This window comes from Aythya fuligula, chromosome 18 (genome assembly GCF_009819795.1).
Source record: "Aythya fuligula isolate bAytFul2 chromosome 18, bAytFul2.pri, whole genome shotgun sequence".
In the NCBI taxonomy this organism is placed as follows: Eukaryota; Metazoa; Chordata; class Aves; order Anseriformes; family Anatidae; genus Aythya; species Aythya fuligula.
Window position 1 is genome coordinate 9128825 of NC_045576.1, and position 13791 is coordinate 9142615.

The following is a 13791-nucleotide window of genomic DNA, read 5'->3' on the forward strand; positions in this document are numbered from 1 at the left end:
GGATGGGATAGGATGCGGGGACCCTCAGCGCTCCCTCCGGCTCGCCGCCCCCCCCCGGCGGTGCCAGCAGGGGGAGCAGATAAAGGAAGGATGGGGGAGCCCCAAGGGGAAGGCTGCGTGGCCCAGGGTGGGGGGCGTGGGTGCTGGGACCCCCCAGCCCCTGCCCATCGCCCCCCTGGCCTCCACCACCACCCCACGCTGCAGCCCCGCTCCCTGGTGCTCCGGAGCTGGGCGGGCTATGGGGGACCCCACAGCAGCGCTGACACTTTTGGGGCACACGCGTTGTCCCCCGTGGGACAGCACTGACAGGCTTTTTGGGCACGGCGTGGCACAGTGGCAAAGCCCAGCTCGTTTTGGTGGAAGGGCTGGGGATGTGTTTGAAGCCTCGATGGCCTCGCAGGCAGGAGCCAAACGGCGCTGGCAGCGCGGGGCTGTTTCTCGCTCGGCCACTGACCTGTGGGGTGATCGCCGGCACTCGTTCCGCTTCTGGTCCTCCTCCCACGCTCTGCCCAGGTGGATGCGGGTTCAGCAAGCAGAGTCTGCACGGCACGCTGTGCTGTGCTGAGCACGAGAGGGCTCATGAGCAAGGGAATCAGTACTGGCCCCAGAATCGGCGTGTCTGAGGCATCAAAGCCATAAAATATGCTCGTAACACGGCCCGGTAGTGAAACGCTGACTGCCGCCACATCTCCCCTCCCGGCTGGTTGGTTTTCGAAACAGGCTTTGGATTTTCCCTCGTGTGCGTCTTGTTCACAAAGCACAAGGAGTTTGCTCGGTGGTAGCAGTGACAGCTTTTTCTGTGGTTGGAGGAGGGGAAATCTTTGTCTTTGAAATGTGCAAAATCGGCTGCGGCTGTGCACAGGGCACTGGGCAAAGCAGTGGGAATCTCCTCCAGCCCCCGACCCCCTCTCTTTGTGTTTTTGCTGTTTCTCCACCCTTTCTCTTGCAGAGCAGGCAGATGTGCCCCTTGGTATGATTTGTCTGCCTCGTGGAGGTTTGAAGGCTTGTTAGACACACACAGGTGTTTGCACATGTCAGTCCCACTCAAATCAGGCACTAGGTGAGTTTCTGGAGATGCTGTAAGGCCGCCTGACAGCCATGGCCAGAAGTCATCTCCTCCACTGCTGCAGCAAAGCCCGGTGCAGTTAGCTGTATCTGTACTGCAGGAGCATCAGCGTTGTGCTCGGTGTTGTTTAACCACAGAGGGGAAAAAAAAAACACACAACTGTGATCTAAAAAACCCTCACCTTAAAAACAAACAAACAGAAGTCATGCTGAGTTTCAGGCTGACCTTTCTTTCCCCACTCGGATCACGGCTACTGAGTGAAGGCCGGTTAGGTATTAAAGAATTGCACGGGAGTTAACGTGACCTTCACGTCTGGGGACGTCCGTCTGAGATGGTCAAAGCCTGAGACTTCGAGATGGCAGCCTGGCATGTTAACACTCCACACGCCACCGAGTGATAAATAATTCTAATAAATTTAAAAATCTGCCTGGAAGTTAATCACAATAGGTGGCACACAATCCAGGCATTCCAGTCTCTGCAGCCCTGCACATATGAAGGTATTTTCTACACGTGCAAAAGGTCTCACCCAGGTCCCCTCTGTAAGTTGCTGAGGCACAGGGGAGGTTCTTGCGTAAGCAGACCTCGCTTTTCTCACAGGAGGGCTCTGTAATGTCAGCTTGCTGCTGGGAGGTGCAAAAACCTGCTTTGTAAACCTCCAGAACCTCCTGGGTGGGAGCACGTCAGCTTCAGGCAAATTTCATTACGTTTCTATGAGACGAATCCGTGTCTGCTGTTTGTGATGCCTTTGCTCACAGACTCCTGTGATCTCAGTTCCATCTGCGCTGAGGTGAGCAGATCTGTGCTGGGAGAGGCCTGGAGGCAACTCAAAGCCTCACCAAGGCGCCCAAGGGGCGGATGTGCTGGAGCAGCTCTGAACAACTGTGCCTGACCGTGTACACCACAATTTGCGTAGGGGCCAGCAAAGCCAAGGCTGGTACTCGCTGCAATCCCATTACTGGGTGATACCCATTTGGCTCTGTCCCCGGCTCCTTTTTTTTGACTTTCCCAACAGCGGGTCAGGCGAGGCAAGAGAGCACTTTGTGTAGCGCTGGAGTTCTGGATAAAGGGAGGAGGAGTAAGTGCAGAATTCCTCCTTGTAAAGAGAAACACCTTGGTGCAAAAAAAGAAAAAAAGACACAAAAAAACGAGTGTGGCACTTGGATTATGGACACCATGAAGAGAATGAAGCGATGGCACCAGTGAAACAAGGCACCCAGTGCCCAGATCGCTCAGCTTGGCCACGATGTGCTGGTGAGGACGCTCCGAAGCGGCAGCAGCAGCCGGGTGCCGGTGAGGAGGGGACGCAGGAGCCCTCGGAGCCCCCCTCCGAGCCTCCGAGCAGCCGGGGGGCAGCGCTGCGGCCCCGGGGAGGAGGAGGAGGAGGAGGAGGAGAGGGGGAGCCGAGCGCGGCGCTCCGGGCCGACAGAGGGCGCTGGGGACCCTCCCGGTCCCGGAGCGAGGACGTGGCCGCGGAAGTGGGTGGCGGGGAGCGGGGAGCGGCGTGGCTCGGCCTGGCCCGGCAGCTCCGCGTTGTCCCGCTCCGCACCGCTCCGCGCCGCCCCCCGGCCCCGCGCCTCCCGCAGCGCCGCCCGCGGCGGGGCCATGGCTCGGGGAGGCGGCGGTGGTGGTGGTGGCAAAGCGGGGAGCCTGAAGGATAAGCTCGACGGCAACGAGCTGGACCTGAGCCTGTGCGATCTGAGCGAGGTGCCCGTCAGGGAGCTGGTGAGCGGCTGGCGAGCGGGGTGGTGCCGCCTGGTGCCCCCCGGGGGCTTCGGGGAGAGCCCCGAGCCGCGGCCGGGGGTGGCCGAGCTGGCCTGCGGGTTGGTAACGTGGCCGGGAGGAGGGTTTGCGCCTCCCGGTAGGGAGAGGTTGCGAGCTGTAAGCGCAGGAATCCTGCCTTTCGGCTTTAAAGGCAGGATGCTGAGTCCCGACCCCGTAAGGAACAGCCTCGGGGAGGAAGCTGAGGGCTGGGGGGGGAAGACTGCAAGAAAAGTAGCAGGGGCAGGCCGGGTTTGTATCTACCTGCGGGCCCAAGTACTTTGTTTCTCTTTCAGGCTGCACTTCCCAAGGCAACTGTATTGGATTTGTCCTGTAACAACCTCATCTCCTTGCCGGTAAGATGCTGGAGGGAGCCTTTGTGAAGATGAGGAAGGTCTGCTAGGAAATATTCAGGAGAGATAAGCAGAGATTCACTGGGAGGCTTGGAAATGGCCCTCTGCTCCTCCTGGGGTGGCTGAACGGCACTGCTGCTGATTTGGGGTTAGTACAGGTGGGCAGCTTTTACTGAGGCAGGTAGCACCTAGCGAGAGAGAAGAGGGCAACCTAAACAGAGAGGTTGCAGCAAATCCCTGCCAAAGGATCCCAGCGTGAACACAGACCGCTTTCCTTGGCAGTGGGAATTCGGTTTTCAGTTGTCCTGCTGCGCATCACCACGTTCGGTTTGTGTCCTGTCTGTCCCACTGCCACCTCCCTCGCTCTTCTGAGAGATTTTCTTCCAGCTGCCCTCCTGGGCTAAGTTGAGGATTTGCAGCTTACACAAGGTGCAGCCTATCCCAGCACGTTCCCTGCTCAGGTTCCTTCGTTAAGATGCTGACCGGATTTTTCTGCTTTTTGTACCTGGCTTTTAGTCAGACTTCTGTAGTTTGATGCACCTGGTGAAACTGGACCTGAGTAAAAATCGCCTGCAACAGCTGCCTTTGGACTTTGGCCGCCTGGTCAATCTGCAGCATCTGGACCTCCTGAACAACCGTTTAGTCACCCTGCCAGTCAGCTTCGCGCAGCTCAAGGTAAAGCTGTTTGCTGGGCAGTTACGTAAAGCTTTGGGACGCGAGCCAGGGTCTTGTGATCCTTCTCAAGTTGATTTCTCTGGTAAAGCATCCATCCTGATGCCTACCCATTCCAAAATTCAGCTGTCTCTGCACCACAGCTCAGTGGAAATTATCTCCCATCTATTGAAAACACCTCTGCCTGAGCCCTCTGCTTGCCTTCCATACCTGTTTCCTTCTTATGAAGTGGCTCTTTGCTTCTGCTTTGGATCTCTTAAAGAATTTCAGGAGTGTTGTGCTGCTTGTGGTCAGCTGCTTGCTGTGTGCTCTTACAGCCTCCCCTTTGTTGTTCCTTCCTGCAGAACCTGAAGTGGCTGGATCTGAAGGACAATCCCCTGGATCCTGTTCTAGCTAAAGTAGCCGGCGACTGCCTGGACGAGAAGCAGTGTAAACAGGCTGCTGTCAGGGTAAGGAACCTGCTTGCTTTTATTCTTTTTTCCTTACTTAGCTCTGTCGGTGGAGGGCTTTTCCTCTTTTTGCTTAGCAAGCTGGGCAGCTGCTGCTGCAGCACTCTGAAATTTCTTTAGCCAGTGAGGTGCTGGTTCACTGCACTGACTTCACTGCTTCCGTGCCTAGAGAGGGAAAACACCAGGCTGAGCAGGACTCTCCTCCATCAGCAAGGAAGCAAAGGGACACTCAGACAAAATAATCCCTGTGTAGAGTACAGCAGAGTACAAAAATCTTTGGAGAAGCTCTGGGAAACTACAGGGTCATGTAAATAGTTACTGCTGGGAGTTGTGGAGCAAGAATAGTTAAAAATCTGTGCCTGTGCTACTGCCTTGTGCTGCTCGTTGTAGGAATTCAGTTTGCTGAAACCAAAATTGTTCTGTGATCCTCTGTATTGGCTCGCATCATTTGCCACATTTGCTCTTCTGACACACAGACCTGTTTCTTAACTGCAGAGGCTCATGCAGGAAGGGCTGAGCTCTCTCCAGAGCTGTACCTGCAGGGCTAAGGCAGCTGTGTGCAAACTTTGGGGCTGGTCAGACCCAGCCGAGTGTCCTCAGCTGCACTCCAGCTGTTCTATTTTGAACTGGCTATGCAGTGAGCCTTCTGCAGAGCTCTCAGGTTGTTTTCTTGGGCCTTGAAGGTACTGCAGCATATGAAAGTGATCCAGTCTGAGCAGGACCAAGAAAGACAACGGAAGCTCCAAGCAGAGCGAGGTAAGCACAAAGTCCTCACACACACCTTGCTGAATCCTGTTCTCAATCTTTAACATGTCCACATACAAATACCTGCTGGCTGGCAATCGATGTAACTGGCAGAAATTTGTGTTTGTAACTATCAGGGAGTCCTAGGGTAGGAGAGCCAGGTGGAGAAAGATAGCCTGGGATCACTGTGCTGTTTGTTGCCTGAACAACACAATCTTGGAATGGTTTGGGTTGAAAGGAACCTCAAAGATCCACAGGCAGGGGCAATTTCCACTAGACCAGCTTGCTCAAGGCCCCATCCAGCGTGGCCTTGAACACGTCCAGGAATGGGACACGTTAGGTCCCTAGTTGGAACGTTCTGTGGGTTGCACACAAAGTATATGAAAGAAGAGCACAGAACTTGTTTTAAGGGAAGCCTAAATCTGAGGTAGCAAGATGGAAGATATATAATAAAAAACAGCAACAAAAACAGACAAAAGTCCACCACAGGGATTATTTAACTTCACAGAATCAAAGAATAGCTAAAGGTATAAGGGTGCGGTCCCCATGCTACAGCAGGTTGCCCAGGATCCTGTGCAGGGATTTGTTTCCTCATTCCAACTGGGAACAGATAAGCAAATAATAAGGAAGAAGGCAATGACAGCCCTTTAAATTAAGGAAAATGCTTCCTATTAATCCCCAGAAATGGAGAAGAAACGTGAAGCTGAACAGCGAGCCAGGGAAGCTCAAGAAAGGGAACTGAGGAAGCGGGAGAAGGCAGAAGAAAAGGAACGCAGAAGACGGGAGTACGATGCCCAGAGAGCTGCAAAACAGGAGATGGAGAAGAAAACTAAAAAAGAAACCGTGCAAACCCGAAGTAAGTAGTGTCCACAGCGAGTCCAAATAAAGACTGTGGTGTGATATTTTAATGTATGCCTTGAGCACTGCGTAGGCAAAATAAGCCAAGGAGAATGAATAAGACCACTGCCATAGAATTGCAACATATTTTTAGTCTGCATCCTCTTTTTGATGCCAGATTTGCTTTTATGTAGCCCAGGTACTGAGAGAGTAGGAATGGTGGGGAAACAGTGCAGCAGTACAGCTTGTTAGAAGCCTTACAGCTGGACAGCTGTAGCTGAGGAAGAGAGAGTTGCAGTATCTGGGGTGAACTGAAGAACTCTCGAGAACTTCTCTCCACTCCTTTCTTAGATGTACTGAACTATATAGTGAACTATATGGTTAAAAACAGATCTCGTGCAACACAGAGACTCCCCTTACCTTCATGGGCAGAAGTGAAAATCTCAAACTTCTCATGTAAGTAGGGAGGTCTTGTGCATTTATTATTGACCAGAGTTACGTGATGAGGATTCATAAGACAACCATAGCACAGGCTAAAGCACATTACCTGAGCAGCACGTTTCTGAATGTTACCGTTACAGATATTTGACTAAATCCTCACATTCTTGATCTTGCCAATGTTCTTGTTGCAGAGCCCGCCTCCAGTTCTCGTCCTCCTCAGCTGCCTCGGCACAAGCACTCCTGGTCACGGTCAGTGCTGAGGGTCCTGCTGCTGGTGCTGCTGTGCATCCTCTGTACCTTGGCTGTCTGCAAGCTGACAGAGCTACGACATCAACCGCTGTGCATCAGCGTGAACACTCTCTATGAGGATGTTGTAGCTGCTGTGCAAAACCATAAAGCCCTGCAAAATCTGCTACACCAGAACTCGCAGCAGTGATCGTCCGGGACGGGCACTCGCTTCCTCAGCATCTCCTTCCACCATCCATGCAGCCAGAATTCCTATGGAATTGTGTTCTGATGAAACTGCTTCTAATCAGTCAGCATCGATTTGCTGGTCCACTCCACGTAGAGCAGAGTTATTGTTTGGATCATCTTTGCTGTGCATGTTTCTCAGTTGGCCTGTAAGCTCTTATTTGCCCAGATTAACTTGCTTAAATTTGTTAATACTTCTTGCCTCCAAGGAATTTTTACCTAGATTGTGAGATACAGAAAGTTGCTAATTTATAGGAGTAGGGGAAAGAAATACAAAAGCCTTACAGTTATCTAGGTAGCTATAGCTCTATAATGGAGGTGTAAGTTTTGTAACACATATCCATTTCTTGCTCTCACTTCTATTAATGCTAAGAATCAGTGATATGGCTGTATGGGGTTGATATATGTAGGCCTCCTCCGGGACCAGTTGCAGGTTTGTGGCATGGCTGTGCATCCTTCTGTTGGAGTGAAGAAGCTGATGTACTCTTGAAAACAAGCTGAGAATTTTCAATACAACAGTTTTCGCATCAATTTGTCTCCACTGGATGTTTATGTTGCTAATGCAGAACACCCCTTGTTTTCATTGTAGTTAAGCAATTTTAGCAGTTTAAAAATAACCTCTGACTGCACGCAGTAACCGCTCGTTTTAGCCAGCTAGTGCCAACAAAGGAGCTGCAGCTTAAGGAGGGCTTCTTGCCAGTCTGCAGACTTTTTTGTGTAACTAGAGGGGGTCTGACCCTCACAGAAAGGCAGGGGATGGGTGGCAGCACTGGGTGGCGCTGTTGCCGCATCACACACGGCCTGGCAGAACTGGACTTCACCTTGGGACTGCTGCTGCAAAGGCTGGGAGGTTTGGCAGTTCGTACCTAGAGAAGAAAGCTCAGCTGTACAGAGGCCTATTAATTATAAATAATCTCTGTAAGAACAAAACAGAACTTGGTCGTGTCCTCAAAGAGTTCACGAGCACTAAAACCAATTGAAGTGCAGACGTAATGGTGCGAGTGCAGGTTTCAGAATAGCCACGCTCCAAACTCCGCTGAGACGCGTGGACATCAGTCAGCAGAACGGCTCCCTCTCCGCTGCTACCTGGCCTTATTGCTGATTGCAGCACTGCACTGCCAGGAGGAGCGGCAATTACTCTGCTCCACTCTTACTGCATTGCCATGAGTAAGCCATCCATAGCATTTCGCATCAAGGTCATCACTCAAACAGTAAGCCCTCAGCTTTCCATAGGCCAGCAATAAGTTCTCTCACAACCTTGCAGAAGAAAGCAACAGCATCCATTTAAGCTAAAGGGAAGGAAAGGCTGCCAATCTCTCTAGCTTAGCAGTACGTATGTTTTCCAAGCTTCCTCGAAATAGCTTTGGTATTTAATTCACTATAGTCTTTAAAAGATCCTTGCTTACTACCTGGAAACGTTCAGAAACATTGCAAACAGCACTCAAAGCAACATTCCCCCTCTGCATCTGGCAGGAATCTGCTGCTCTGCTATCTAAGAGAGAGCACTGCTTATGATAACAATTGCAAAGCTATAAAGATTTATCAGTTCAGGTCAGAAGTATGCTTCTGGCTGCACAAAGGTACCTGCTGAGTGTGTGAAGCTGTCATCGCTCAGGGTTTTTTAATTTGAAAAACGTTCCCCCCTTCCGAAGGGTGACTTCCACGCTTTGGACGCACACAAATTCACACTCGGCTCTCATCTCACTAAGTGCCTCTGGAGCACAAGACCTCAACCGTCCTTGGGTGCACATCAGTGCTGATGGCTTCATGGCCAGGCAAGCGTGGTCCCCAATCTAATTAAAAGCAAGCTTTTTTTCTGCCAACTGTTTAGATCTCATAATTCCAACACATGTAATCAGATTTCACGACCCTCTATAGATTAAGCTGTCTGGAGACTGCATCAGGGCAGTCTAAATTTAAATCCGAAAATTAGTCTTACTCATTCCCATCTGCCACAGCGGAAAACTGAAAAAGTCTGTTTTGTGAGGTAAATTTTTCCCCCTCACTAGAGCAGGTGCTGCGGCAGCACCATACCGCTTTCAGTCGTGTTTTTCACACTGAAGAGAGAAGAAAACCACTTGCAGTTTAGGACACCAGCAGCAAACACTCCTTTCAACAGGAGACATACCACAGTCACAGAACGGCTTGAGATGGGAAGGGACCTCTGGGGGTCATCTGGTCACACCTGACTACTGTCAAGACAGCACGTTAAGAAGCAACGAAAAGCATCGTACAAAATGATTTATTTCCTAGGAAGAGCTCTTGATAAATAGAAAGGCACCATCAGTGCAGTAAGCATGTCCATCGCACGTTGTTATAGAAAACATTCACCGTCTGTATGTGAACCCCAGCCATTCCGCACAGTTATCCAAATTTCTTCCACCATGATAAAAGACTGTACGTGGTTAAAATCTTTAAACTACCAGCGATGACCCCACGTGTTACCTAAGCACGTCTTCCCAGAAGGGAGCAGAATATTTAAACCAGGGAAACCACAAAATCCTCCTTCACTTGGGCTACCCGGTGGCATCCAGGTAGAGATCAGGGTCGTGAGAAGTCATCTGCAGATAGATCCGCCTGGAAAGTTCGGGTCCAATCCGGCGGGAGGTGGCTGTCACACCTTCACCGCGGCGCACAAGGATATTAGCCAGCAAGTTCTCCCGCTCCTGCTCTGAGGAGCATCTACTATAGGCCTACAAGCAACACAAAGGAACCATGGCATCAACTATTTGCACCCAGTGCTCAAAGAAAATTAAAAAAAAAAAATCCCAGCTATGCACCTGTGACAGCTCTACGCCTTCATTTTTCAGCTGGTGCCCCTCCAGATCTCACTTGTGTGGGTACCAAGGTGTCAGCTCCTTCACTACCTTACTAAACAGCTCATACAGAATCACTGTTATCAAAATTGTTATCAATTAAAGGATTCCTTCCGCCTTTGCAGTAGTTGGCTGTCTGCACACAGGCCTCAGGGTTCCTGAGGCAGCCTTACCTGGTCCAGAAGCTGAGGAGAAGGGTATGCAGTCACAACAGCCTCGGCCATCTCTAGGCTGACCCGGTTAAACTGCTGTATCTGCCTTTTCCAGACTTCAAAGAGGCCCTTTCCAGAGGGATCCACCTTCACGCCTCTGCACCACTTGTTCTCTAAGTAGAAAGAGAACCCCGTCTTCTCCTGCTGTCGCCTACAGACAAGGGATGGAAATGCAAATGAAGCCATGGAAAAAAGAAAAAAAAAATCAATTCCTGTATCTGTTATCACATCGACAGAGAGAGAGAGCATCTCTTCTTGTGCCAAGCTATTACAGACACCACTGGCATCAAATGATAGAAATGTGACCCTGTTTTGCCTACACACATTACCTAGTTCTTAGTCTAAGGCCCAGATTTCCTGTTGAAAAAGAAACAATCCTGTAGCAGGGAGCAATTCTGCCAGAAGCCAACACGCACACAAAGTGGTAAACAAGAATTCACTTTTTGACTGCCAGGGATAATCAAACTCTTTTAGATGTCATTTTTAAAGACATCTCTTTTCATGGCTGAGATGTAATTTACAGCAGCTGCTGTGATAGGAATGCTAAGGCTGTGTGAGACTACACAAGAAGGTTTTCTTCGCTCTCACCATGTAGCGTGTTGCTGTCTTTCTTTATCAGCTGAACATTTAAATGGTGCGTTCTCGATAATGTCTCTCCTGGTTACATACGGAGGAAAGGCTCGTACTGTGAGTTCAGCCCTACTCACATCCCCTTCCCACTCTTAAAATCAGACTGAGATCAAGACCTTTGCTTGATGCCAAGAGACTGTAACTCGAAATCAGGGTCTGTCCTCATGCCTGCTGCTCCCTCCCAGGAATCCTGAGAGCAAAGCCTTTCCAAAGAAGATAGGCCCACGCCTCATCTCTTTACTCACTTGTACGGTGCTTCAGCTACAGCTTTTGAGAACATCGTGGCAAACTCTCCAACCTCCTCCCAGCTCGCAAAAAAAGTGACTGGGACTTGTGTGCACAGCTGCAAATCCACTAAGGCCTGTGAACATCATTGGAAACAGCAATGGAACAATTCACCTTCTAACCTCAAACCCCATGCCTGTCTGGAAAAAAAAAAAAAAACAAAACAAACAAACAAACAAAAAAAAAAAACAACAAACAAAACCAAAACACAAAAATAAAACAACGAGTCACAACATCTTGCTCTAAGTCACAACCACCCACTCCCTCCCCATTTTGGAAACTGCTCAAGGCACAGATGTATTCAGGGATGCTTTGACTCCTTAATAGCAGCCGAGTGCCATCCAGCTGACATCGCCCCTCGGTGGAAGGCTCCCGTTACATGCAGGCCACCAGGGCAGCAGTGACGGGCTTTACCAGTGGGCCACGAAGTGTGAGAGATGCTAACCAAGATTCACGTTTTCCTGCCCAAAATTAAGGTGAATGAAACCTGGTGGACCAGGGGAGAGCGGGTTTGTATCTGAGTGGCGGGGAATTGAACACAAAGAGCTCCGTCCACAGCACATAAACTAGTGAAAGCTGAAGGTCCCTGTCCAGGAAAGTGTGTGATCGGGTCAAATGTTCCAGGGGTGGCAGACAGCAGAGACAACAGCTGCCTGCCTGTTCTCAAGGTACTCACTCACTTCTTCCACATCCAGCCTGGTTATCTCCAGGCCAGAATCCTGAACTTCCTTTCTCCTCTGCTCGTCTCCTTCATTTCTGTGCGCTGTTGCCTTTTGCAGTCTCTTTTTTGACTGAGCTCTGAGACATCTAAGAAAACAAAGATAAGATTGGAAATTCCCTTCAGCAGAAGCAGCAGGACCAGGCTGCTGTGGAGTGTGAGACCAGTTAGTGCCAACAACCCCTACTGAGGGACCCTGAATTTTAAGGAAAACATCAAGGACCATCAAATCCAAGAGCATTATATCTGATTAACAAAATTCCTCAGCAGCAGTTCTTTGAAAACTAGAAAAGCACACCAAGGAGGTATTTGGGACTTTTTTTTTGCCATCCTTATGTTCTTCCCCAGCTATTTGCCCTTGGTCACTGCGGTGACAGACTCAGTGGAGCTTCGCTTCTGTTCCTACACAAAAAATAGTGGAGTACTTCTGGGTAGGAACACTAGTTACGCTCCAGTCTTTGCTAGAAAGAGTTAGTGTAAACATCTGTGGCATTCTGCAAGGCCAGAGATAACGCAGAAACATCTGGAGGGAAAAAAGTCTCACCTGAAATACTTTTCTACTTCAACTACTGTCATTGCCAAAGTTTTCCCAGGCATTTTCTTCAAAACCTGAGCTACAAAGCTCTGCAAGGTCTCCTTCTGCCCTTCTGCACAGCCCTGGGCCTCCTGCAAAGATCAACACAACCATACTGAGTTACGCAGGCAACCCCAGGAACCTAGGGCTCCAATTCTGCAGATGGAAAGGTCTGCTCACAGGGCTCTTTGGGGACAAACAGACAATACTTGAGGTAGTAATAAGCTATGGCAGAAAACAAACCAACCGACCAAACCAACCCACAACATACTTGACCTGGAGTATCTATTAGGACAACGTTATCTCTTTAAAAATCTGTGAATAAACAAATTTTAAAAAAAAGAAAGAAAGCTTGTCAAAACCCTGCATTATACAGCCCCGATGTGTTTGATCAAGTACGGGCTTCTAAAAACAAGACTTATGGTCTACTGGAACCACGGTTTTCATCCCACATCAAAACCATCCCATGAAAAGGGATGACAAGTATCCCCTCTCAGCAAGGCACGTTCAGTGAGCATGACAGCCCTAAGCAGCCTTACTTGCTTGTAGCCGCGAACCATGGACAAAAACTCCTCCAAGCGAAGCAGAACCAGGACGTTTGGCTCTTCTGTCCACTCGTCACCATCTTCAGTCTGCCAAATACAAAACCAAACAGCCAGAGCATCACTCTGTTTGTAACTCAAACTCACTCAAACTGGCTCTCCCACTCAGAGCTCTGAGACAGGGAGAAGTTCGGAGGATGCTCACGTGGGTTGCTAAAGTGCAAATAACACAGAAATTAAAGGGCAAGCACAACAAGGTTCTGTCCTCGCACCTGAGGTATCACAGCCTTTCTCCTCCAGGTGATGCTGCAGGGAACAGCCTGCCTCTCAACCACACAGGAATAGTTTGCCGACTGCAAGGCAGCAAGGACCTGTGCACCACCTTCTACCTGTAAAATAGCTGAAATTGATACGTGGGTCAGGCTTCCACGGCAAGAGCCAACTGCCAGCACAAGGCAGGGGAGGGGCAAGCAGCCGGGAGAAGCACCTGGATCCAGCACCACCGTTATGTATTTCTGGCACTCCCCTGGCCGCTGAGCTTTCAGTATCTTGGCAAGGGTCTTCTTCCTTTCCTTCTCCTGCTCCTGCTCCCTCTTCCGCGCTTCTCGTTCCTTTCTCCTCTGCCACGCAGCCTGGCACATCGCCTCCCTCTCCTTCTGGCTGTATTTTCTCCTTTTCGGCATCGGGGAATTTTCTGCGCTGCCTCCGCTCGGCGGGGACCCGCCGGGCCGGGCCTCGGGCTCTGTCAGGGCAGCTTCTGGCAGGCCGGGAGCCGCCCCCTCCGCCCCTCCGGCACCGTTTGCGCCTCCCCAAGGCCCGACTTCGGCCCCCAGCACCCCGCCCGTGCCGGTCCGCCCCCCGCCGCCAACCGCCGGCCGCTGCCCGCTCCCACACGGCCTCTCCCTGAGGGCCGCGCTCCCCTCCGCCGAGGGCCGGCCGCGGGGCAGCCTCCTCTTCACCCGCTCGGCCAGAGGAACCACCTCGGGCTCGCTGTCGCTGCTCAGCACCACAACGGCGCTTCCCCACGCGGGGGAAGGCGGCGACCCCGGCCGCGGGGACGGCCCTGACGGCGGCGACCGCCCCTCAGCGCCCCCCGCGGCCGCCGCCATTTTGTCTCCCCTCAGGAGAGGCAGCGGGAGGGCGGGCGGGCGCTTGCCGCGCTGAGCGCCGATTGGCCCGAGCCCTCGCGCACGCCGCGCGCTCTGGGCGCTGATTGGTCCGCG

The 13791-nt window shown here is 51.2% G+C and overlaps 2 protein-coding genes across 2 annotated transcripts; one reads left to right on the forward strand and one right to left on the reverse strand.

The window, feature by feature from the left end:
• Positions 1-2533: 2533 nt before the first annotated feature.
• LRRC59 (leucine rich repeat containing 59) lies at positions 2534-7322 on the forward strand. The gene is made up of 7 exons (XM_032199692.1): positions 2534-2788; positions 3121-3180; positions 3694-3852; positions 4194-4298; positions 4982-5054; positions 5725-5898; positions 6512-7322. The coding sequence occupies exons 1-7, from the start codon at positions 2669-2671 to the stop codon at positions 6754-6756; spliced, it is 936 nt and encodes a 311-aa protein (XP_032055583.1). The 5' UTR covers positions 2534-2668; the 3' UTR covers positions 6757-7322.
• Positions 7323-9019: 1697 nt separating this feature from the next.
• EME1 (essential meiotic structure-specific endonuclease 1) lies at positions 9020-13677 on the reverse strand. Its single transcript, XM_032199923.1, has 8 exons — positions 13056-13677; positions 12841-12968; positions 12566-12658; positions 11997-12118; positions 11415-11541; positions 10695-10810; positions 9781-9970; positions 9020-9484 (listed from the first exon to the last, which is right to left on the reverse strand). The coding sequence occupies exons 1-8, from the start codon at positions 13675-13677 to the stop codon at positions 9308-9310; spliced, it is 1575 nt and encodes a 524-aa protein (XP_032055814.1). The 3' UTR covers positions 9020-9307.
• Positions 13678-13791: the final 114 nt, after the last annotated feature.

Coding starts and splice junctions, on each gene's coding strand:
- EME1 (XM_032199923.1), bottom strand. CDS start 13,677: ATGGCGGCGGCCGCGGGGGGCGCTGAGGGGCGGTCGCCGCCGTCAGGG. Junction 11,542..11,996: donor GAAGTAGAAAAGTATTTCAG/GTGAGACTTTTT, acceptor TTGTTTTCTTAG/ATGTCTCAGAGCTCAGTCAA. Junction 9,485..9,780: donor CTCCTCAGCTTCTGGACCAG/GTAAGGCTGCCT, acceptor TGTTGCTTGTAG/GCCTATAGTAGATGCTCCTC.
- LRRC59 (XM_032199692.1), top strand. CDS start 2,669: ATGGCTCGGGGAGGCGGCGGTGGTGGTGGTGGCAAAGCGGGGAGCCTG. Junction 4,299..4,981: donor GTAAACAGGCTGCTGTCAGG/GTAAGGAACCTG, acceptor TGGGCCTTGAAG/GTACTGCAGCATATGAAAGT. Junction 5,055..5,724: donor GAAGCTCCAAGCAGAGCGAG/GTAAGCACAAAG, acceptor ATTAATCCCCAG/AAATGGAGAAGAAACGTGAA.